The sequence below is a fragment of the Eschrichtius robustus genome, chromosome X, assembly GCF_028021215.1.
Source record: "Eschrichtius robustus isolate mEscRob2 chromosome X, mEscRob2.pri, whole genome shotgun sequence".
NCBI classification, from domain to species: Eukaryota; Metazoa; Chordata; class Mammalia; order Artiodactyla; family Eschrichtiidae; genus Eschrichtius; species Eschrichtius robustus.
In genome coordinates, this window is record NC_090845.1 from 16,232,033 (window position 1) to 16,257,419 (window position 25,387).

General features: G+C 45.5%; 2 protein-coding genes and 1 non-coding gene across 8 annotated transcripts in view; 1 reads left to right on the plus strand and 2 right to left on the minus strand.

Moving 5' to 3' along the window:
- Positions 1 to 392: 392 nt before the first annotated feature.
- On the minus strand, positions 393 to 21,438 carry RS1 (retinoschisin 1). Its single transcript, XM_068532580.1, has 6 exons — positions 21,387 to 21,438; positions 12,947 to 12,972; positions 12,228 to 12,333; positions 5,045 to 5,186; positions 2,626 to 2,821; positions 393 to 545 (listed from the first exon to the last, which is right to left on the minus strand). The coding sequence occupies exons 1-6, from the start codon at positions 21,436 to 21,438 to the stop codon at positions 393 to 395; spliced, it is 675 nt and encodes a 224-aa protein (XP_068388681.1).
- Positions 21,439 to 23,509: 2,071 nt separating this feature from the next.
- Positions 23,510 to 23,582, minus strand: TRNAV-UAC (transfer RNA valine (anticodon UAC)). Its single transcript has one exon. It is a non-coding gene; the product is annotated as a tRNA-Val (tRNA).
- A 153-nt stretch (positions 23,583 to 23,735) lies between these two features.
- PPEF1 (protein phosphatase with EF-hand domain 1) overlaps positions 23,736 to 25,387 on the plus strand; it is a 150,341-nt gene continuing 148,689 nt past the window's right edge. For 5 of the 6 annotated variants that reach the window (XM_068532956.1, XM_068532954.1, XM_068532953.1 and 2 more), the window contains exons 1-2: positions 23,736 to 24,076; positions 24,759 to 24,866. The gene's annotated coding sequence lies outside the window, so the exon portion shown is untranslated. Of the gene's footprint in view, positions 24,077 to 24,378; positions 24,530 to 24,758; positions 24,867 to 25,387 lie in introns of those variants that run through there. The other variant, XM_068532955.1, reaches the window with a different exon arrangement.

Below are 25,387 nucleotides of genomic sequence, written 5' to 3' on the forward strand. Positions count from 1 at the left end.
AAAGAATTTTCAGATTATCAGGGCTGCTTTGCATTCCCCTGGGACTGCACCTTTCACGGTGTCACTGAGACCAAAACCAAAACCAAACCAAAAAAACCCGAGAGCAGCAAATTACTCCTGCTACTTAGGCTTTTGCTTGAAAATTGCTTTTAGGGACATTTTCTTTGTTCTTATTTTCTTCGGCCCTGAGTGGGGAATAAGTTAATTTTCTTTTCCTTTCACTGAAATTGGAAACTATATCTTACAAAAAAGAAAGAAGTATTCTCTGTCCAGGTCCTCATTGAAAGGAGCCTGTAAAATCCAGCCCTTTTGGTCACAGTGGTAAGTCAGCGTTCCCCCATGGGCCACGCTGCACCCTCCACCCCCTGGCAGGTGCTGAGCTGAGGCGGGCATCAGGTACACTTGCTGACGCACTCCAGCAATTCCATCCGGATGGCAATGCGGACGTGCCAGCCCAGCGGGATGAGCCGGATGAAGCGGGAGATGATGGGGGGCCGCAGCAGGTTCTGGACTGTGGAGGTTCGGTCCGAGTTTCCATAGAAAACCTAAAGAGAGGGAGGAAATCCTATCACCATCACAGAAGGGGAGAGAAAAGGAAGACAGATTCCTGTCTGGAGTTGGCCCCAACTTTTAACTATGGAAAATCTCAGTGCTGAAAGGGCAGAGAATTTGCTGATGTCCCCCAAAATCTGACCTTGAATGATCGTCAGCACCTACATGCTCCAGGCATCAACTTAAATGAATTAAAATTAGGTAACAATTCTTCCTCAGTAACACTAGCTGCTGTTCAAGTGCTCAATACTGTATGTGATTAGTGGCTGCCATATTGGATACTGCAGATAATATTTCCTTCATTGCAGAAAGTTCTATTAGACGGCGCTGATAGAAAATGCTGCTTGGTTCTTATCACCAATTTTGTGATTTAATCCTTTGCATTTTGACAAGAATTTTGAAAAGGAGCACATCACACTTAAGAGAGGAATGTTCCCATGTTCCGAAGGTAGCCAAAGTGGGGCTCAAGTGAAAACTTGTGAGCTGGCTCTAAAGTTGTGAGCCAAAGCTTAACTGTGTGTATCTACATTGATACAAACGGCAAGTACTTTTTAGACTTGGAAAAAAAATGTTTTTAAAAAAGAAAAAGACATAAAAACTAGAGAGAAGATTCTCGAAGTGGGAGAGCAGTGCCCAAAATAGAAAAAGGGGTTGCTTCCTGTTTTTCGGGATGTAACATAGCAATTACGCAGTGGCTGTAACATAAGGTACAGTGGATATTTGGCTATATCTTCAAAGAACCTTCTGTGCACTTTTTCCAGAGTCCTAGTGCTCTGCCCAGTGACACTGGAACATTTCATTTCCTTCTGGGATTATCTCCTGAAAAAAATCTGGCTGCCACATTGACCTCATCCATACACAAATCAAGAAGGACCTCAGCTGCCATGATCTTGCCTTTATTTCTTCCCAAGAGCAACACCCCACATCCCTTTCTCTAAGCTGTTTGCCCTTGAACCTCTTTAAGTCAGGAGCCCAGTGAAGAAGGAGGATGGAACAGGCTCCAGATCTCACAACTGCTGGAGTGGAGCGCTTCTTTGCAAAGAACTATCAAGGCCTTCAGAAACACAGATAGAGCTTGAAAAAGAATTTTCATATCTTTTTGAAAAGCCAACTAATAAGAACAAAAATGAAATAAAATATCCAAGTATCAAGATGGTTTTTCCTATTGTGTTCAAACTCCTTGAAATTTCAACCCATGAATGTCTTGCTGTACAAATTGTCATCAAGAGAGTACAGCGCCTTCTGATGTTCAGCTGCACGTGTCTACTTAACCTGATGAAATGTCCAAATTAGCTGGGGGAAGTCCTCTCAGGCAAAAGGGCAGTTAACATTTCCAAACAGCTGGTGAGTTTTTAATTCACTGCAGATAACATTTTATATATATATATGTAAAATATTGATTATATATTTATATGTGTATATATGTGTATGCATGTATGAATATACATATGTGTGTATATATGTGTATATATTTATATAAAATATATAAAATCAAAAGCCTACTGTGTTCAGTCTGTGATGAGCAAGACTTGGGTGGGTCTCAGCCCTCAGAGATTAGTAGGATATAAAGTTGCTCAAAGGTTTAAGTGACTGTTTCTTCTCAGCTGGACTTGTTTTAACCATTTACACAGTTTAGTGGCTAATTTGTTGAGATTGTCGGTCTCAGTAGTAAGGAGAGGCCATATCTACATAAAAGGACGAGAACCTAGCCACATCAGTAGTAGATCAAGCCAGACCCATGCAGCAAAGTGTTCAAGGTCCAGTGACTTTCGCAGAATCCAAATGGCCAGTCTTGATTATTCAAGCAACTCTATGCTGATGTGAGAATTCAAAGACTTCTTTTGCACATACGATGGCACTCATTCACAAACTGTGCTAGACATGAGGGATACAAGAAAAGACCCTTGCCTCGTCGTCAGAGAGCAGATAGTGTTGTGGGGAGGAAGCACGGATGATTCACCATACCGTGGGGTCAGTGTTCTGACAGAGGGTGGCGACAGGAACACAGGGACGGGTGGGAGGGGTGTCCCAGAGGGGCTGTGTTGAAGTTGGTTTGGGGTAAGCCCGACATACCCGGTTGTTTCCGGTCTGGTCCTTATAGTAAATCCAGTTCAAGCTCTCATCGGTCCTGTACTGCACACTGTACTTGGTCATCCACTCGTCGATGTCACAGCGCCCCTGGGTGAGGATCCCCGAAATCACCTTGACCTCCTTCAGATCTATCTGCAACCACTGGCTGCTGTCCTGGAACTTGGAGAGCCAGGCGCACCTGCCGCGGACACAGCAAGTCACCAGGAGCCTTTCCCCGTGAGCGCCTCCAAAGAGCTGGGAGGTGCTGTCTTTTGAGGGGATGCCAGCACCTGAAGAGACCCCACAAAGCTCGGGCAGTCTGAGCTGCAATCTGTTAAGCACCCAGAGGCTTGTCTCCGAGAAGTGTCCGGCCTCTGGGATACTTGTATAGTTTCTCTCTCCCTGCACCTCCACCGCCCAAGGAAAAATTGCCAGATTCAAATAATTTGTCAAAGAAATGCCTTCAACTGTAGCTGAAATCACCTTTGGGGTGTGGTTGAGCATGTTTTTCTTCAAAACATGCGAATCCCTGGTAATCGCACCTTCCAGCCCCCTTCCCTTTTCATTAGTCTCTTCTGATGTTCTTTTTCCGTAAGTCTTTTTTTTTTTTTTTTCTTTAATTTCACTCTCTTCATACCTATCTGCGTCTCCTTCAGGTGCTGTCATCCACGCCATGGTAGGCAGCATGTGCAGAACATGGAACCAAGTGGCTCTGGAAGGGCTTTTCACAATTGTAAAGCAAAGCAACCACTGAAGGAACTGATTTATTTTTTGGTTATATCCTCATAAGTTGTGGAAACCTATAGTTTCCCTTTGTGGTGTGTGCGTGTGTCTGCGTGCCTGTGCGCTTTAATAAGCTTCTCGGGGACTCAGCCCTTGGCTGCCTTCTCTTCTAATTCTGGACTTGCTCCTTGGGTGGCTCCTGACTTTTAGGTCCATCTCAGACTTTTTCTAAATTCTAAACCCTGAGAATCAATTGCTAGCTAGACAACTTCTACTGGATGCCATATTCATCTCAAATAAAACATGTCCAAAAAGAGCTCCTAATTATCCTCACCCCAACCCCTCATTCCAGTGTTCATCTCTCTGAATTCTACCCCCTTCCTCTCTGTCACCTCAAACATCTAATCCATCTCTTGGCTCCATCTCCAAATTTCTCAAAGTCATTTACTTCTCTCCATTTCACTGCCACCACTCTAGCCCACGTCACCCTCAGTTCTTGCCTGGACGGCTGCCATAGCTTACTTAACTGGTCTCCTTGGATTCCTCTCCCCACCTCACCCCCCACCCGTACCCCACACTAAACAGCTCTTCCCACAAGATCCAGAAGATTTTACTTAAAACATAAATCCGATTGTGATACTTCCCAACTTTAAATCTTCCTCTGATAGAGTCTGCTCATTGTCTCCCAATATCCTCTTCCCATTTCCTTTAGTAATAGAACCCCTGAGTTTTCTCTGAGCAAGTGGCCACCCAGCTAAGATCACATTTCCCAGTCTCCTCTGTAGCTGGGTGGGACAGTCGGACCAAATTCTGATCAATCGGATGTAGGCAGAAGTGGCCAGCAGGATTATGTATGTATCCTTAAAGGAAAAATATATGCACTCTGCTCTTCTTTTCTCCCTCCTGACTAGAATGTGGATGTGATAGTGGAAGCTAGAACAGCCATCTTGGACCCCAAGGTGGAAACTTCATGTTAGGGTGAGAGAACAAGGTAGAAAGAGTCTGGGCCCCTGATACCATCCAGCTGCCATAACAACCCTAGACTGCCTAATCACCTCCAAGTTAAGTCTCTGTATTTTGGGGCTGTTTGTTACAGCAGCACAAACCTGTATTCTAACTAATGCACATTCAGGGTTTTCCCATTATCCCTAAAATAAGGACCACAGTCCTTAACATGACTTATAAGGCCTTGCACCATCTGATTTCTTTCTACGTCTCCAGCCTCATCTCACCTGTGCGCTAACCTCGCTGGCTTTCTTTATAGTCCCCATCCATGCACTTGAGGGATCTTCCCAACTCAGGGCCTTTGCACCTGCTGTACCCTGTGCCTCTCTCCCCCTTTCCCCCACCTGGCCAACTGCAACTCTCAGGTCAAAGATCTTTTCCTTAGAAAGCCTTCCCTGGTGCTTCAAGTGGACCAGGTCTTTCTTCTTCTCCTCTGCAGCACTCGTCACACTTGGCAGATGGCCAGTTGTGTGACAATGTGCTTAGAGTCCCTCCTCTAAACTGCGTGCTTCTCGAAGGCGAGGAGCTCATTCACCTTGTTCACTGCTGTATCCACTGTCCTTGGCAGGTGGAAGGCACTCAGTCAGTATTTGCTGAATAAATAAATGCATTCTGTGTTGTTCATTTATTACAGAGACCTACTTTTTCAAATCACATGAAAAAAAAAATCGCCTGAGCCTCCTGCTCTGCTTACCCAAAGCCTTGACTATTGAGTCGGGCCTTGTTGGCGGTCCAGGAGGAATACCAGCCCACGTACTGCTCCAGGTTGGAGCAGGTGATCTGGTCTGGTGTAACCTCTCCTGACTCGAAACCCAGGGGCTTGTGATATGGGCATTCTGGGAAAGGAAAAACAATGCACATTAAAACACTCATATCGCATGGCAAGACTCAACAAACACGACATGATCGAAATGACAAATCCAACCCTCTCATTCGCGCTTTGTAAGGTGGAGGATGTTTTCCTTGTCAGCGCCGTTCGCAATGGGTAGGACTGGGTCTTCATCCTCTTCACTGCTCTTGCGAGAAGAGAGTGAAGATGAAGTAAAGGGATTGCCATAGAGACTCACAACATTCATAAAAGCAGAGGGAAGTAGTTCCATGGCAACCTCGTGGAGGGGGGGGAGAATTTTGAGAAATACTTCACATCCTCCACAAACTCAGAGACCTAAAAACCAAGAGGTTCACAGGAAAATATCATACTTAAATGTCATACTCTTTATTTTCCTCATTAACACGGGTTAGCCATCCCACATGATGACATGAAGGTCCCTAATTGTCCTCAGGCAGCATATGATGCCAGTTATAGGAACAAAACAATGGTGAGAGGCAAGAAGGGCAGTTATATATTGAGACTGACTTCCTACTTGTAAATTGCAGTTTTTCACTAGTCTAATGAAAAAAAGGAGGGGGGGAATGACATGCATCTAAGTGACTGTTGAATAAGGAACAGTTGAAAGGAACTGCTTTTTCCAAATAAGAGTAGCCGAAGCTGGTTCTTGTATATTAATTGCTGCTTCTCACAGATTTCCTCTCACTAATATAGCATTCAGTTACCTGGTCAGAGACTGCCAATTGCCAACCCAGTATCCATTCTCCCCTGCTTTTAGACTAAAGAACCCTAATTTTGTTGGGTGCAGCAACGTAGCCAGCTAAAAAAACAAAACAATCTTTCCCAGCCACCTTTGCAGTTAGAAGTGACCACGTGACACAGTTTCTAACCCATGAGATAGAAGAGGATGTCTGCTGGGGATTTCCGATCAGATTTTGCTTGCCCCCTCTTTCTTCCTCTTGCCTAGAAGGAAGACCTGATGGTTGGTGCAACAGTAGCCATCCTGCACCCTGGGGGTAAGGCCAAGAGAACTGAAGAGACCTCAGCCCTGACATCTTTAAGCTGCTCCTTACCCCTGGTCTTTTTACCATGTGAGTCAAAGCAAAACTCCTATTTCAATAAGCCACTATTTAGGGGGTCTCTTATTTATAACCAAACCCAGATTCTAGCTGAATTTCTTTAGAAGACAAATGATAAACTTAGGCAAATACATTCTCCTAGTTTCCCAGTTGTGAATGATAAACTTCAAGTAAGGCAGATCAAAATACTTTCTTTCCATGTATAAATTTGAGTTCAGATTGAAAAGCCAAGTGTATTTACTGGGGCATCATGACCTTCAGCAAAGTGAGTGCTGAGGTCTTTCTGGCAGATAATTTTCAAAAGTCAGTAAAACTGAATGAGGCATGTAAAAACTTGAATGCCATCCTGAGGCTCCAGAATGCCTGCGGGGATAGTCATGCCCTGTCCCCAGAGGCTGAAGACAGAAGGACAGCTTCAGGCCTCTGGCCAGGGCGACTTAACTGCCTTTCTGCCCAGTGAACCAAAGAAATAGGGCCAACTCCCACCAGTAACTGCAGCTCAGCGGGGCTGGGGGTGAGGGGACAGCATTTGTAGTTTATCAAGTACCCGAAGCTTTGGGGGGGGCCTATTAAAATAATGTCAAGGGAGAGAGAATAGGAGCGCTTTCTGAGCCACTCCATCACGCCTTGTATGGCCAAATCATCAGGGGGGCTTGTTAAGAATGCAGTTTCCAGGATTCCACCCCCAGAGTGGCCACATTTTTAACAAGCACACTTTGAAAACCTTGGTCTGCCAGGGAAGGCGTTGGCTGGAGGATTCAGGGGGCCTGGTGCCTGTGGCCTTGGGGGCTCCTCCACCTCCTCAACTCCCCTCTGACCTGGAAGACAAGCTCAGCCATGCCACTGGAAGGAAGGACAAGGCCCCGGCGTCAGAAAGCTGGGCTTCAGTTGGGCCCTCGGTCGCCACTTAAATTCTAACTGTGGATATCTCTAAAGACCCTCCATCCTGAACCTCCCTTTTCTTGCTCCAGGGCCACCAGCTCAGAGGCAAGAGGCAGAGGGGAAAGAAAAGCCATGGCCACCTCTCCCGATTGCTTTATTCTTGGCATTTTGCTCTTTCTCTATTTTCCCCTCACATCTCTTTTGCCATCTCTTCCCAGTTAGCCCATCTAACAGTTAAGAGTTACACTGAAGGGACCTGGCCAGTGGCAATGGTCTTGGAGGCCTGTGAGGGCTTGTCCAGACGTGGATCCTGCCCACACTTTCCAGGGGAGGCGATGAGCTCACCATCCCCATGGTTTCAGCCAGTGTCTGAGAGCCAGTGCCCAACCCCCAGGCCCCAAGCTCCATCCCACTGCCACCTGGATATTCTGTAAGTGAACAGTTCCATCTGGGTGACCCAAAGATGCTTCACACTCGTATGTCCAAAACTAAGCCCTTCAGCGTCCAAGCCCCAAGCCTGCCCCTGTCCAGTGCTCCTGTCTCAGGCATTGGCACCTCCAGCTACACAGCTGCTAACCCAGAAAACGCAGTGTTTTGGCCCAAGGCACAGAGCAGAGACTCTGTGATGGGTCTCAGCCTGGGCGTCACCTGGAAAGTTATAGAAGTGCTGGTGTTCGGGCCACACCCCCAGAGATTCTGATGTCATTGGTCTGGGGCATGACCTGGGCATGGGGTAAATCTTCAGGTGATGGTAATGGGCAGCCAAGGTCAAGAACACCTGCTTAGAGCCAATTCGACCTAGGATTGGATCCCACTCTCCCTCCGGTGAGCTTAGGCAAGCTGCTCAACCTCGCTGGGTCTCAATTTCCTCATCTGTGAAATGGGCACAACAGTAGTCCCTGCCTCCATAAAGTTGATTTGGGATTACATGAAGCAGTGTTTGTAGAGTGTAGAGCCTGTAGTGCCTGACCAAAAATAAGCAGCTATTACTGGTGTAATAGGGTGAATTTATGAGAGTATATTAATGTCTTGAGTTGTGTATGTTCGTTTTTTATGGTGAAGACTCACCAGGGGAAAAAAATCTAACACCCCTCTACCACAGTCTGTCTTGCCCCCATCATCCTCTCTACATCACCCTGAGAAGGTCAGCTTCCTATTTCTAAACATTTGGAGTCTCCTTGCATCAGGAGGGAATAAGCTGTTTGCACACGCATGCATGTGATTTGAGAGAGGAGAAGCCTGTTGACAGCCTAGCATCTCTCAGGCTTATGGATTTGGAAGGCCTAGGCCTCAACAGGAATTAGCTGACTGTCCCAGAGGAGGTGGCCAGAGGCTTTGGGCTTTGACCCTTGCTGGGGGGTGGGGGGCTCGTGGTAGGGGCCTGATCTCAGTGGGGAAATGGTTCCTCTGAGGGGGCTGGACCAGGGATGGGGGGGCGGGAGCCCTGAACTCTTGACACCCTCAGAGACTTGGGAAGGTCCCAGGACTGAGCTTGGTTCAGAGGGAGAAGGGCCACCAACAAGGTGTCTGCCTTCCTCTGGGGCCTGCCGGCCGGGCAGGGAGCTGCCCTCAGCCTGAGCCTGCCTTTGCAGGCCCCTGGGGTGCAGGGGGGTGGTGGGTGGGGAGGTGTAGTCCAAAGGGGATGGACAGGATCTTCAACAATCCTCCTGTCTTTAGACTCCTGACAGCCCATGATAAAGGGGGACTCAAACCGGAGTTATCTGAAAATTGGAAAAATAGAAAATGTAACATTTCTCCTGCTCTTTGTGCCCTGGAGTGAAGGGCACTCCAGATACATGATTACTATTTTACCTGTCTCCTCCTTTCCCCTTCACCTGGACACCTCTCCTCATCCTTTGGATCTCTGCCCACTTCCCCAGCTCCCCCGGTCTGTCTAGCTCACCATGCTTTCCTGAGCCGAGCAGAATGCCTGCGTGTGCTAGGCACTCAATAGATATTGACTGGATGGATGAATGGAGGGATAAACAAACTTCATCACTCCATCTCAGGTGGCCACTGGGGATAAGCAAAGAAAATGGCAGGAACAGGAAGCAGGGAGGTCAGGGAGGAAGTGGGAGTTGACTGGCCCAGAGAACTCCCACTGGCCTAATCAAAAAGAAACTGTCAATTGAGTCTAAACTAGTATCAAGCAACATAAATAATGTTGCTGGAGGAATTAAAGGGATCCTCTTTACACACACAGAATATGTCCTTCCCAAGTTTTCTGCTCAGTGGAGGTTACTGTAAGCTATTAAGCCTGTTTCTACACTCATTTTACTCTTAAGGAAACACCTGCCTCTTCTGTGGCACAAGTGTCTCTTCTGAGCGATGATTTGATAATGAGATCGATAAAGTCATAGTCATATGTGCTGTTAATCCAGGCTATGCACACTTAACATACTAGCCTTTCTTATGCAGTAGATAATTTCTCGATGTGTAGACATATAAAGGCCAGACGTGCTTTTAAAGAATATTAACCTAAAGGAACACAAAGAGAGTTCAGGGCCATTCTTGACAAAAGACATGTGAACATTATTATGCACATGTGTTAGACATGAATCTATATGACGACGTAGTGGAATACAGAATAATATTTGTAGGAGAATAGGGTATAAACTTGAATATAATATGGAAATATAAAATCCAGAATATAAGTAAAGCGTTGAGTCATTAGATTTCTTATGCTTTGATACCTTCCCTGCCGTATTTCCCCCTCTCAGAGTGACGGGGTAATCTTGGCTCAACTGTGGAAAGGACAGACCTTTTAATATAATAGTGTTAAGCTGAAGATTGGGAGGCCATAATGCACCTAGCTGGTCACCTTCTGTTCTGTGGGTAGGGCCCCCTGGCAGTAACAGCCAGTGTGCACTTGCGAGCGTCTCCTGGCAGCTCTGAATGACCCTCCTGTCCTGTGCTTTCTAGGGCCTTCTTCCGTGCTAAGGCGGGCTCTGGTGGAAGCGCTGAATCTCAGGATCCAGAAGGACCAGGCAGCGTTCCTGACGTTCCAATGAGGATCTGAGGCATTGACAGGCAAGTGAATTCTGGAAGGTTGTGGCTAGTCCTGCTGCCCTGAATCATCTCTTTCATGGAAAAACAAATGAACATTAATGAATCAACCATTTAACACTAAGGTTGCATTTTTTTCCTTCCTGGGAATATCTGTGTTGTTAAAACAAAACAAAACAAAAATGAAAACCCCAGTGGGGAGAGGAGAACACTTAAGCTAAAAGAATTTCTGATTTCAGAACTTCAAGTTCATGGCAACTGTGTAGGGGAGAGAGCCTGGGCAGCCCAGGTCATCTTGCACATTCCTCAGACACACAGCCCTCCTCAGCTGCACAGTTGATCAGGTCAATGAAACCAATCCGTATAAATAATCTCTTTTCAATTTCTTCTTAGAAAGAGCTTCCGTGGACTGCAATTCCAGTACGTCTCATGTCTCTAGTGAAGAGAACATTTGTTTCCACTAAATGGTAAACTCCTCCAGGGTAGAGACAATGGTTCATTTTTGTCTCCCCATCGGCACATAATACGCACATGATGACAGGGGGTGGAATTGAATTCTAAATGGATTATCAAGGAGGGTGCCTCAGTCTTGACTGGGCAGATCACCCCAGCACAGAATGGCTGCGGGAGCTCACGCCGTGGAGCTCAGTGAGACGTCCCTCCCGTGGGAGAAGCCCGCTGAACTCATCAGCACTTACTGCTTTCCTCGCTACTGCGCCCCACTGTTCCCTTCCAGAAGGCTTAGTTCAGAAACCAATTCCTACCCCTTTAGTAAATAGGAAAACAGGCAGAAAAGCCTTTGTGGACGGCCCCCTCCCCCACATTTGCTATTTTAATGCAAATTTAATGAAATAATGCAGAGAAGCTCACACGCTACACACAGACCTCTCTCCTGGAGCTATTATTAGGTGATTATGTAAAGTGAATGACGCGCCGCCACATGGTACCATCATAACCCTGGAAAGGGGGGGCAAGGACAGTTTCAGCAAAAGAGGTTCCGAGCTGTGGTAAATACTGAGCATGGCACATGTGTGATAGGCCGCCTGAGCCTCTGAAAGTCAGAGTGTGACCTCTTAGGAGGCAGGAAGAAAAGGAGCTGCAGTGTGCCAGGTCCAGGACAAGATGCTTTAACGCCTCATCCATTTTATTCCTCGTAACAACTCCTTACAGCAGGGTCCGTTTTTATAAATAACGTTTTATTGGAGCACAGCCATGCTCGTGCATTTACATTCAGTCTATGGCTGCCTTCCATTTGAGGTGTTGAGGCCCTATGGCCCACAGAGCCACAAAGATTTACCGCCCGGTCCTTCACAGGCAAAGTTTGCTGGCCCCTGCCTTAGAGGAGGTCATTCATATTGGTCAGGAGAGGCTGTTTATGCTGCAGAACGAATTGTCACAGAAATTTCAGAGGCTTAACACAACAAAGGTTGATTTTTCACTCAGGTGATTCATTGTGGGTCAGCAGGAAGCTCTACTCCACTTAACCTCCCCGGCACCCAGACTAAAGGAAAAGCCACTTTCTCAAGCAGGGAAATGGACCTCATTTCAGAAGAGACACGGCTCCCATCGGCTGGAACTGCTCCTGTGAAGCCACCTGACTGGGAAGGGGCTGAGAATGTGGGGAAGCACGTGGTTGTTTGGTGAGCAATAAATATCCGGGCACAGTAGTATTGCCTCCATTTGACAGAAAAAGGCCAAAGTGGGAGTCCCAGAGTTAAAAAACGATGCAGCCAAGATTCCAACTCTGGTATTTCTGGCTCAAAAGCCTGTGCTCTTCTCAAAATTGCTGCCTATCATTAGTTTATTTTCGATAAATTCCATTAGTCTCTTTCATTGAAAGTTAGGTCCCATCTTACCATCTCACCAAGGCCAACTAGAGATCCAGGAAACTGTTCTGAACAATGACATCAGTGCAGTTTGTTGGAGCAGTGGCCATTGAGATTTGAAGTTCAAAGGCCAACTGGAGAAAACCCAGAGCGTGGCATTCAGGGGGTTTAATTCATCAGGGTTGAAAGAGGAGAAACAGGGTGTTCCCAAGGATACCCCAAGGATCTGGTGCCCCAAGGAGAGGGGACACTCACCCGGTATGCAGTCTAAGGGGGTGGAGCCTGCAGACCACAGGGCATTGGCACCTCCTTGGCAATCGCACTTGCACGCTTTGTGGTACCAGGGATCCTCACCCTCATCCTGTGGGAAGCCAGAGGGGCAGGAGCTTCAGAAAAGTCACAGTCAAAGGCAACTGTGGTCAGCACCACTGGAAAAGCTCGCATTCAAAAACCTTGCTCATTCATTTCCTATTGTCTGTGGCGGCTTTCACACTACAGCAGCACAACTGAATTATAAACCCAGTTTAACCCACACAGTTGCCACTCATCTTTAAGTCTAGATAAACAAATATTTGCCACCTTGGGTGACCAGCTAAAAATCTCACAGACACACCCACGTAGAGAGCCATGTCCACCCCATTATATTTATCTTCAGGGGCTCGAGGAGCCCCAGTCCGAGGTCAGGCGCCTTACATCTCCTGGAGGTCCCTTCTGGGGATACAATTTTAAAAGGGACTGGATTCAAGATTCCGCCATCTGATTTAAGACCTGGTTTACTTGCATTCACTCATTAAAAAAACCAGTCTTGGAGTTTGTCCAGATAAAACGTGCTATTGCCACCACCAGAAAAAAAAAAAAAAAAAAACCTTTAAAAATACGTTTTAAAAAAAGTGATAATCCTATACATTGTTTTGGCTAGGAAAATCTTCAAAAATAGTATCCATATGAATTCCAGCCTTCTTACTGTAACATACCTCAGTAGACGATAATCCCAGTGTGGCTGAGCAAAAGGACATGAAAGGAAAAATCAAGTTAAAAAAAGAAACAAAAATTCAACAAATGATTCATTACATGGAAAAGCGAAATGATCACAGTCACATAAAAGTTAACAAAGCCCCTTCTGGAAGAAGTCAAAGTAAGTAAATACGTGCCAGGAAAAACATCCACAGATGCTGAGGAAGTAGGGATGTGACACATTCAGGTGATTCAGAATTAGGACATTGTTAAAAAAATTTTTTTTTAAATTTTTTTTAGGTTTGTCTATTATCTACAGGAAATATCAAACCACAATCAAAGTGTAAATACCGTATAAATGATGTGGAAAAATTGAAAATGTGTAAAATTTAACCTAAGACTAACATTTAACCTATCTTCATAGAAGTATGAATAAATAGAATGAATGCACAATTTAATAGGAAAGGAGTTTGTCTATATTAGCATAAGCTGATTGTTTACAGCTGCACTGTCCATTGTGGTAGTCACTAGTCCCATGTGGCTATTTGAATTTAAATTCATTAAATTAATAAAATTAAAAATTCAGTCCCTCAGTCACACCAGCCACATTTCAAGTGTTTGCTGGCCACACGTGGCTAGTGGCTCCCGTACTGGACAGCACAGATACAGAACATTTCCATCATTGCGCAAGGTTCCATTAGACAGCGCTGGTTTAACACACCAAGTTCCATTTCCCATTTTCAACAAAACAAATGCCTTTATTTATTTTCTGATTATAAAAGCAGCACATACCTATTATAAAAATCTCAAACAAAACCTGAGTGTAGACAGTAGATATAAAAGTCCCTCCTTAACCACTTCGCTATCTAAAAATTGAATCTGATGCCCACCAAAAATTTTCAGATTGTTTTAGAGAGTTAAAGGAATGGTCTCATCCTTTTCATTAGAATTATAAAGCTATTTTTTCAAATTGTGCCTTTCTTTAAATAATATGTATCCATTTCACATACCACTTTCACGTGTCCACTGTGAGCCTGGCCCTGCACCAGGGCCTGGGCCTTCTGAAATGGAAGCCTTGCTCTCTGCCCACAAGGGACTTGAGGACTCAGGAGAAGATAGACCACTGGATGACACACATGGTGAGTCCTCTGCTGGGTTATGCATAGGCTGTAAGGGGAGTCAAGGGGGCATATCTTTTCGCCTGGGCGGATTCAGGGCCATCTCTCAGCTGTGGTCAGCAAACTGCTGTCTCTCCTGGTCCCTTGTCCACTGATGATTCGTTCCTAGAGACTCCTTGGTTCACTTGCTATGGGCAGAACTGACCGTCTCAGGTAGCAATGTAGACTAGGGAGCACCATCTTGGTAGGAGGCCAAGCCCTGTGCTGGCAAAGGAAGTGACCAACGACTTCTTTTTGTTTGTTTGTTTATAATTTTTATTGGGGTATAGTTGATTTACAATGTTGTGTTATTTTCAGATGTACAGCAAAATTAATCTGTTATACGTATATCCACTCTTTTGTAGATTCTTTTCCCATATAGGCCACTACAGAGTATTGAGTAGAGTTCCCTGTGCTATACAGTAGGTCCTTATTAGTTATCTATTTTATATATAATAGTGTGTATGTGTCAATCCCAATCTTCCAATTTATCCCTCCCCAACTCTTACCCCCCCCCCCACATCGACTTCTTACTTTCACATCCAATGGACTCTTCCCAACACTAACCTTACGTCTTCATGCTGCAATGTTGGGTGCTGTCAGTTCCTCCCATCTTCCTTTAGCTTCCATCACACTACTCACCTGCTTCTCCCACCACTCTAAATAATCCTTCTTAATCTCTCTCAAGAGCTCTGCTTCCTCTACTCCCGCCCCCAAGATCCCGACATGTGCATTGAATGGCTTATTGGGTATCTCCCCATAGATGTCTCTTACTATCTAAAACTGGACCCAACCAAGTGCTGGCCAGGTCATGAAGAAACCTGAACTCTCATATGTTGCTGGTGGGGGTATAAGTTGGTCTAACCTATTTTTAAAACTCTTTGGTAATTTATACAAAGGCTGGACATATATGTGCCCTATGACCCAGCAATTCCACTCCTAAGTATTTACCCACTAGAAGTGCATACATATGTTCTCCAACAAAGAAAAACATGTACTAGATTATTTGTAACAACAGTATTTGTAAAAACCCCAAACTGGAAACACTCATATGTCCATCACGAGTAGAATGGATACGAGTGGTAGATTTACACAGTGGAACACTATACTGCAATGAAAATGGATGACCTACAACTCCATGCCACAATATGGCCACATCTCACAAACAATGCTGAGTGGAAAGTCAGATGATAAAGTGGACATACTATATGAATCCATTTAAAATGTACACAAGCAGGCAGAAGTCATCTATGCCGCTAGACATTAGGGTCGTGGTCACACTTGGGGTGGGGACTGGCAAGGAGGAAGCCCAGGGAGGGTGTCTGGGGAGCTGGTAAAGTTCTGTTACTTGATCTGAGTGTTGGTTACTTGGGTGTGTTTAGTGGTAAAAATTCATTGAGCTGTACGCTTACCTGTACTCTTCTGGATGTATGTTATACTTCAGGAAAAAAAATTTTAAACACTGAACTCATTACATCCTTCCTCAGATTGTTCTCCTTTCTCTATTTCTTAGCCTACTGATGGCTCCACCATCCCCCTGCTACCCCATCCAGAAACCTGGGACTCCTCCTAGTTACTTCTTTTTCCTAAACCCCCACATCCAGTGTCTACCAGGAGCCATCTTTCCTCTCTACCCACACTACCACTTCCTCTCTCCTCTGGATATTCTCCTTGCTAAAGAGAGACCTTGCCTCATCCATCCTCCGTGCTGCCAATGCCTGACTGTGTCACTTTCCTGCTCCAGACCCTTTGTTGGGTCCCCATTACCATGGCCCCAGTTTCGCCTCTGACATTTATTAGCTGTATGACTGCATCTCTCTATTTCCTCATCTCTAAAATGGGTTATAATAATAACGTGTCCTTCAAGGGGTTGCCGTGATGTATCTCCTGGCTACCTCTCCAAATTTATTTTTTGCACTCTCTATTACTTATAATTCATCAAATGTGCCAGGCTGTTTCATGCCTGTATGCCTTTGTGCATATGCTTTCTTGGCCTCAAATGCCTTCCCCTCCCAACTTTTCTGCCTCCTTATCCCCTTCCCTATGAAGAGGACTTTTTCTGTCCCTCACGTAGAACTCACCACTTGCTCTGGCCTTTGTATCCTATTTCTTTCTTATCCACAGGTTTATCTAAGCACACGTGCAATTATAGAAATTGATATAAAAGATAGCTGATAATGACTGGTCCCAAAGCATTCATTCATTAATTTTCTTTGAGCATCTGCTATATTCCAGGCCTAGCTTTAGGTGCTGGGGAAATAGCAGTAAACAAAACAGAAAAAACACCTGCCCTCCTAGAACTTAGAGTCTAATGTGGGGGGGTGAGGGGATAGTGAATGTATGAATAAAATATATAATACGTAAAATAATGATGACTGCTATGGAGAAAAATAAAGCAGGGAGGTGGAGGGACAGGGAGTGGTACTTTGGGGCTTAGGTAAGGCTTCACTGAGAAGGTGATATTGGAGCAAAGACCTGAAGGAAGTGAGATACCTGTGGGCAGAGCCTTCTGGGCAGAGGTAATAGCATGTAAAGACCCCGAGGTAGGCCGGTGCTTGGCATGTCATCTAGGGGAGACATGATGGTGGCTTGGCCCTGGGGTGGTGGCAGTGGAAGTGATGAGAAGTGGCTGGATTCTGCCTGTCTTTGGAAGGTAGTGCCAACAGGATTTGCTGACAGATGACGTGGGTGTGAAATAAAGAGAGGTTCAAGGCCTGAGTGCCTGGGAGGATAGAGCTACCATTTACTAGGGGAGGAGAAGATTCCAGGGGAAGCAGGGATTTAGGGGGGATGGGGTAGAGATATTCCGTTTGAGAGACCTACGGGACACCCAAGTGTTGAGGTTGAGTGGGCAGCTGGCTAGAAGCTACTAGAGCTCAGGGGAAAGGCCAGATAGGCTGGGTGGTGCCGTGTGCTTCTCACAGTTAATGTGTACATGAAGCCATAGTATCAGTCCCACAGCTGCTCCCCAAGAACTGCAAAGTAGATGAGCAATTGGCATCTAGATGGTTTAAGGGCTGTTAATGCAGAAGGCACTCGGCTCTGCCCCATCTTCCAGAGAAGCTGGGTTGGCAGAAAAGCAGAAAGGCTTTGTCAGCTGTGCCAAGACTCTCTTTTGGGGGGACCAGAGGTGAGGTGTGTGGGTCACTGACAGAGCGGCCTTACTAACCAGATCAAATTGGCCCAGAGGACGTGCCCTGGCACTGAAGAGGGTCTATGCAGCTGCAACTGAACAAACCCAGAGTTCACATGAGGCCCTCTAAATTGCCAGGGCGCTCAGGGCCGTTGCATTACCTGGGTCCATGGGTGGGCCCCCAGAGAGGCTCCAAATTGTGCAGAAACAACAAAGCAGAAGGCAAAAAGGAAAGGGCGGGGAGGTTTCTACCTGTGGAGAGGAAGAGGCCCAAGAGGGAGACCTGGTTTCAGAACCACCGCCTGTGCTCAATCAGATTTCTGGCGTTGTTTCCCCTCCCGGGCTCCTCTCCCCAGAAAGCGTTTGTCTGTAGGCAGCCTGGGGTTGTGAGGCACCAGATCTTATGGAAATGAGCAGAGAGAGAAGGAACAACAAGCCTTTTACAGGAAAAGCTGTCACCAAGGGAGCAGCAACGTGGCTGCTCTCGTCCCTGAAATGATTTAATCACCCCAAAGCTGGCAAACAAAAGCAAAAATCGTGTTGACGACAACGTCTTATGATACCAGAAAATAACACTGTTGGGATGAGCAAAAGAAAACAGGTCAGCCTTTAAAGGAAAAAGGACAAGGTTTCGATTACATGGTTGCCTATTCTTCTCCTCACTCAGATCGTCTTCGTGATTCCTCCAGGTTACGGGTTTCCACCAGAGGGTCTGCAACGTCTGCCACTCACCAGCCTTAGATTTATGCAACAGGGGACGATTCTGCCCTTTTGCTCAAAGGGCTACTCCATAGGGAAATGCTTGTTACCGCAGCCAGAAAATTCAAGCATGCCTATTTCTCGAAATGTACCTTGCAAGCCCAGAAAGCAAAGTGTGCATTAGACACACTTAGGGAAGACTATTTCAGTCTGTTTGCTTGGTTGTCACTAAATACGGAGTTTTCCTTTCCATGGAAACAGGTGAAGCCGAGGAGAAAAGCATAAAATTATGAATGATAGAAACTGTCTATAACTACCTTCCAATCTATTTGAGAAACAAGAATAAGACACAGGAGAAAAACAGCAGGCTGCAATAATGTCTCTCTGGCGAAGAAGAAAGAAGGAAATTGCTTCTGGTATGAAAGTGTTACTCTTTTAGGTGACAGGCATATTCATGGGTAAATCTGTTATCTGTACATGCTTCAACACAGGTGAATGTCAAAAATATATGCTAGGGACTTCCCTGGTGGCACATGCCAATGCAGGGGACACGGGTTTGATCCCTGGTCTGGGAAGATCCCACATGCCGTGGAGCAACTAAGCCCGTGCGCCACAACTACTGAGCCTGCGCTCTAGAGCCTGTGCTCCGCAACAGGAGAAGCCACCGCAATGAGAAGTCCGCGCACCGCAACGAAGAGTCGTTCCTGCTCGCCACAACTAGAGGAAGCCCGCACGCAGCAACGAAGACCCAACGCAGCCAAAAATAAAAAAATAAATAAACTTATTAAAAAAAAAATATGCTAAGTGAAAGACAAAAGACCATATGTTGTATGATTCTGTTTAAATGAAATGTCCACAAAAGGCAAATCTATAAGAGACAAAGTAGATCAGTGGTTGCCAGTTGCTGGGGGGAGGGGGAAGTGGGGAGTGAGTACTTAATGTCTACTGGTTTCTTTGGGGGATGATGAAAATGTTCTAAAATTACACTGTGTGCTCCACAAATCTGTAAATACACTAAAAACCATTGAATTACACACTTTAAATGGGTGAATTTAGTGGTATGTAAATTACATCTCAATAAAGCTGCTTTGAAAAAAAATCTGCTATCCCTGATGCTTGATACACCTGATGCTTGATACACCTGTGTATCACCTGTAAGATGAGGCTTGGTGATTTTTTTTTTTTTTTTGGCTTGTTTTTATATAATAGCCATGACCAAGCAGTGGAACAATATACTTCAGTAAGGTGGATGTTTTAAAAATCATCATCGGTGTGTAACCCAAAATGTACAATGCAAGATAAATAGAAGCTTGCCTCAGTTAAGAGACAGAGGTAGTGCCTTACTATGATGATTTGTGTATACCCAATGACCCTTCATCCAACACATAAGTGGAGTCAATCCATTTACCTTATTTCACTGTAGTAAGGATCCACTGCTGCCGTGGAACAGAAACAGCAAAGAGTAAATTAGACAAAGAACCTTTGTCTTCAGGTTCCCAGTTGTGCAGGATACATCTTTCCCCTGTGCGTTGGCCTTATTTCTCTATCTGGATTGTAAACTGATTAAGTGCAGCAATTGTATTCTGCCTTTTTTCTCTGCCTCCTGGCGTATCCCTCTAGCTCAGGGTAGAGCACACCTAGGTTGCCAAGCCAAGTTTTGGTGTGGCTGCTTTCCTTTGATGCCGCGTGAGGGTGGAGGGCCTGGGTTAGGTGGGTAAGAGAATTTAAGTGTTTCAAGCCTACCTGCTGGACCACATTCCATTCCACCAGGACAGATGGGATTCTCTGTTCTTCGTGGACATTTCTGGAGCTCCCCAGCCATGCACAAAGATTGATAAGCTATAGAACAGGAAAGAGTGCTGTGCCCTGTGCCTCCTGACAGCGTGTCTTTTATTATAGTTATCCCCTGACTGCGCGGGTGTAATTGAAAAGTGGCCTGATAACCTTTTCTAGGGCTTATTCCCATTTAGGGGTCACAGAACAAAGATTTTAGAGTTGGCACAGCGAAAACAAGAATCTGCCAGGTGTATCAAGTTCTTACACAGCATTTAGCCTGTCATAGCAGGAACTCAGTAATGGATTCTTGAACTGACATCAATGGATTCTTGAATGAATCAATGGATGAATGAATCTCAATGCCAATCACAAATAAGAGGAGTCTGAGGGTGAGCCCTGTGGATGTCTGAGAACCAAGGGTATTGGGATCTAAGCCTTGAAAGGTTCTGTTTAGATTTTCTTGCTGAGGAAGAGGCACGGAGTAAAGGGAAAACAACAACCCCCCCCAAGCATCTTAGAGTAGTAAGAGTTTCTGGGACGAGTTGCTGACTCTTAATTGCAAGGGGGGAAAAATCCCAGACAATTGGTCTAAATGAGCCTTACTTAGAAATATGTCTTGGGGGTTTGCAAAATAACCTTGGGGTTATATTTTTACAGGTCTTTCCAAATATTGAGAAATGTGACTAACAAAAGTTTTGAGATTGGGTAATCATGAAAGTGAGTATTCTACCAATAAAATATAATGACAGAGTAGAGAAGAGAATGATTTAAACCAGGGATTCTGACTCTGTGTGAGTTTTGTCATGTCTGTCTACCAGGTCATTGGCAGAGCGGAGAGGTCTCCTTCCTGCCCTCCGTATTTATTTCCTGTAACGCACATAAATACACAGTGACCACAAAGAACCAATTTCTAATGTCTGGAATGAACCTAAAAAGGAATTCTGAGTTGATGGGTCCTTAAGAGTTGAGAGAGGCATGGAAGAGCATGATTTCAAAGATTGACAGATAACTTAAAAGTTGAATTGGATGACATTTTAGAGATTTGCCTTTAATTTCTCCTTAATTAAGCATTTCACTCCCGCCAGGGCTATATTTAGAAATTTTTAAATGATTGAGTATATTGAGTCTTTGGGGATTCCTGACTCTCAGTTGGATTATGCTTTCTATTAGTGTCCAGTGGTATTCGGCATGCTATGTTAATCCATATTTAAACTAGGGTGACCTTACATCCTGATTTGCCTGGGACAGTCCTGGTTCACACCTGTTGTCCCAGCAAAATTATTAATAGCATCCTCCACCACTCTCAGTAGTGTCCTGGTTTGGAAGATTAAGTTCTATAGTCACTCTAACTTTGACTCCCAAAAACTTTCAAGAATACACCACACTTTCTTATTAATTGTTGCAATTTATAGCTATTTTATACGATTTTTGAGACCCTTCTTTCTGTCCCATTTTAAGCATCCTTTGAACGTTAGAAGGCTCCTCACAGAACCAGAAAGCCAGTGGTGAGACAAAGAGGACTGCATCACACAAAGACAACTGTTGTTCATTAATAACACATATTAATTAATTAGCATGCTTTGCTAATTAATAATATTTTAATTATTCTGGTTGCATTTCTATTAATCAGCTGTATGATTAAGTCAGTTGTATTATTAGGTATTTAATGAGTGCTAATGGTTGGATAGCACATACCTTCAGAGCCAAAGAGAAGTAAAAACAAGAAGCCTTCTATCTTGCGTGGCATTCTCCCCTTGTCCTTGGCTGCTGCTCTTCCTTATCAAAGTGGAGAGCTTTCCTAGGAACAGCAGCTTAACTTGAGCACTGGCCTCATTAAGCATCTTATTTCATTTACTTCTTAGGGCTTTGGCCAAGCCCCGCTAAGTTAACCCACATAGTTACCTGCCTCAATAAGAAGTCTCAGAGGAGAAGCTAATGTCAACTGAGGTCGGTTTAGCAAAGGAAGGTATTGGCTTTATTCTATCTTTAAATGTAAGGGAAGCAGTGGAGGAAAATAGAAACAAGAATCAGAAGACCCAGGTCTTAATCCTTTCTCTGCCATCATCTTCTAGGGGGTGACCTTGAGCAATTTCCTGCCAAACAAACACTAACATTCTCGAATTCTATGAAAATGACATGGATTCCCCCTCTCAGAAAGCAAGTTGGCATCATGTTTACACCTATTCACTCAGGAAAATACTAAATTGGGAGGGGGTGGTCAGTTACACACAAAGATTTACATTGCTGTGTTATATATAATAAGACAAAATTGGAAACAATCTACATAGGGGATTCAGGACAGCAGGCAGGGTTAAGAGCACAGATTCCCAAGCCAGACTGGATGCAAATCCCGGCTCAACCAGTTGTTATGTAGCCTTGAGAAAGTCACTTAAGGTCTCTGTGCCTCAATTTTCTCATCTGTATGATGGTGATAATAATGCCTATTTCATAGAGTTAGTTTGAGGCTTAAATGGGATGATATACATAAAAAATACTTAGAATAGTGTTTAACATAATTAGCTATTATTATTACTATACAGCCAATAAGAATAAAGTTGATGGGGTGGGGAGGGGAGTTGTTTAATGGATACACAGCTTCAGTTTTCCAAGATAAGAAAGTTCTGGAGATCTTTTTCACAACAGTGTGACTTTACTTAGCATTTTGGAACTATACACTTAAAAACGGTTAAGAAGGTTTAAAAAAAAAGTTAATGAAGTGATTGTAATAAAAAGGACAATCATGTGTTATACTCCTGAGTTAGAAAAGGATACAAATTTACCCGCTGTATGAACAAAACTATGTGGAAAAACTCAAAGAAAAATACTGAGTTTCCCCTTCCCTTTTTTTTTTTCGTATACATATATATTGCAAAATGATTACCACAATAAGGTTAGTTAACACATCCATTATCTCACAAAGTAACCATTTTTTGTGTGTCTGGTGAGAAAATTTAAGATCCACTCTCTTAGCAAATTTCAAGTATACAATATTGTTAACTGTAATCACCATGCTGTACATTAATCCGCTTCCCTCTTTAGTTCTTGGCCACCACTTTAGCTCTTGACCTTTTTCACCTCAATCCCCCAGGGTCCCAGAGACCTTTACTTCACTCCTGTTGTCAAAGATGAAAAAGGTCAATATTGAAAAGATAATAATAATCCCCCAAAGCGAAGCTGTAATGAACTAATACAGAGGAACAAAAAGGAACTAAAGTTTACTCATTCAATCAGCATTTTGGGGGTGTCCACAAGCCTGACGCTTATTCTATACTATGTATGGATTCTTCATTAAACAGACAAAGGTCTATTTAACAAACCCTACTGCAGTACTAGAAAGAAAAGAACTATTTTTTTCTCTGCTCTGTATTTTAGAGTTTAATGAAAAAATTAAACCTTTAATAATAATAAACCTTTAATAATTTAACTGCAGTCAAAGCACCGCTGTACTGCCATATTTTAGTTGGAGGCTTTGGAGGGCCGGCCTGCCCTGGTTTGTAAGGAAGGGGCCGTGCTGGGTGATCTTGGTTCCCACGAGCGCCGGATTTCCCGAGGTCGCCCCGGAGCACCGAAGGAGAGGTGGGGGTAGGACCCTGGCGGGGCGGGGTCGCCCTCGGGACTACAGCACGGCCAGGCCCCCACTTCTGCTGTTTCCTAGGTCGGGCGAGGGCGGCGGGGATGGGAGGAGTGGCTATCTGTCATTACGCTTCTGCGATAAAGACTTTCCAAAAAGTAGGCAAAGATTAAAAATAATAATAATAATAATGGGAGAAAGAAAAGCACTTCTTTAAATAAAGAGTGAAAAATCAGCTTCTTAAGCCTGGTTCCACTGGGGCTCGAACCCAGGACCTTCTGCGTGTAAAGCAGACGTGATAACCACTACACTATGGAACCCCCGCGAAAACCTCTTTTATCGTTACTTTATTCATAGTGTCACATGAGAACCGGCTCCTCGGCTGAAACCCCGCCCATCCGCCGTAACTCCACCCCCGCCGTAGCCCCGCGCCGCCTGCGAGATTTGGTGTTCGCGGCCAGGTGGCGGGCTCCGGCTCCGGCGTCTGGGTCGCTCGTCCTCTTTCCCCGCCGGACTCGTCGCCCCTGCGACCACGGGGAGGCCGGGGCGAGGGGTTACCCTCCTGGCGAGAGCGCCGCCCCACTAGTCACCCTTCCCCAAACTTTCCCGCAGCCGGGGCGTCGGCGAGGTCGGCCCGGTGGGCGGAAGGGGACAGTGTCCGGGGCGCGGCCCCTTTTGGCAGCTTCCCTCAGCCTGTGAGGGACCCGCACTTCCCCACTTTCCCCACGGGCACACTGAGCCGCTTCCGGCAGCGTTGGAAGCCTTGAGTCCGGAGCAGGGCGCACAGGAGCACCACAAGGAGCCGAAGATTCAGGCAGCGCGGGGCTAGGGGGGTGGGCTGGGGGGTCATTTTTATATTGGCCTTTATTTTGCCAGGGCTGGAAAAGGCAGCTGGTCAGTCTGCCTCTTCCCCGAGGATACAGGCTCTTTATGGTCCCCTGACCTTTTCCACAACATTCTTCCCCTTCCGAAGCCCCAGAGGGGCTAAAAATTACTGGGCTTTTGTTTGATCTTATTTGTCTGGGGTAGGGGAGGGGTGAGGAGGCCGGTATAAACAGGCCGTCTCTTTGGCTGGCGCGGGGAGGGGGAAGCAGGACCGGCCACAAGATTTGAGGGGCCCAATGCAAAATGAAAATATCAGGTTCCTTGATCATAAGTTATTGAGAATTCCACAACCATGACAGCAGAGCATTAAACGCAGCGCGGGCCCGTGAGAGTGCAGCCCATGAGCCTGCCCCTGTGCTTCCAGGACTGTGGTCCCGATAAGGTGCTGGGACCCTCCATTACGAAGGGCGCCTGTATGGTATCGTTTCTTGGTTTCCATTGTCGGTGCCGTTTGCCCTCCCCAGTGCTTCTGGATGGATCTCCGTCACCATACTGGGATTGCTCGCCATCCTCAAGCTTGAAAACTCACTTGAAACCATTTGGGTGGGTGGGGGGCGGCTCTTTCAGTGGTGAGTTGGAGTGGCTGAAGGCTGCGGCTGTCCTTTTCCCAGGCGTCTTCCTTTGAGGCTGGCAGAATGATGGAGAAGTGATACTAATTGTGTGAAAGCAACCCCTTCAGCCAACTCCTGTCTTCCTGGGAAGGCCCCTGGAAGAAACAGGTGGGTGGAAGGCGCACCAATCTGGGGGTGGTGATGTGGACTCTAGCGCTGCCTTGGCTACTCACTAGCTGTGTATTCTTGAACATCAGTTCACTTTCCAAGCCTCTGTATACCCCTTTGTGAAATGCATGGGCTGGACTAGACACCCCCTTTCCCCTCTGGGTCTAAATGTTATCTCTACTTTCCGGGTTGGGAAAATGGAGGCACTTATCTGCCATGTAAATTTTTCCACAGAAATAGTTAGAGGCAGGCTGGCTTAGGTTCTTTAGTACCAGGTTTCCTATATCCTAGTTAGCTCCCTGTAATGTTCATCATGGACCCCTTCCAGAATGCCTTTTTGTTGATAGGTTTCGAGAGGCCTCTTGAGCACTTGACGCTTAGGTTGTGAGCCATGAGATGACCATGGGTGGACAGCCACTAGCCAGAGGGTGAATTCATGAAAACTCCATGTTTCCTGCTAGTCAGTGAGCCATAATGACTCCCATGATGCCCAGTAATCAGTACATTTCACCCGCTGCCAA

Bases quoted from the DNA above. Each gene is read 5' to 3' on its own strand.
- RS1 (XM_068532580.1), bottom strand. From the start codon at position 21,438: ATGCCACGCAAGATAGAAGGCTTCTTGTTTTTACTTCTCTTTGGCTCT. The intron at 12,973-21,386 runs GTATGTGCTATC...CCTTTTGCTCAG, and splicing joins ACTTCTCTTTGGCTCTGAAG to CCACACTGGGATTATCGTCT. The intron at 2,822-5,044 runs GTAAGCAGAGCA...TGTCCGCGGCAG, and splicing joins CTCAATAGTCAAGGCTTTGG to GTGCGCCTGGCTCTCCAAGT.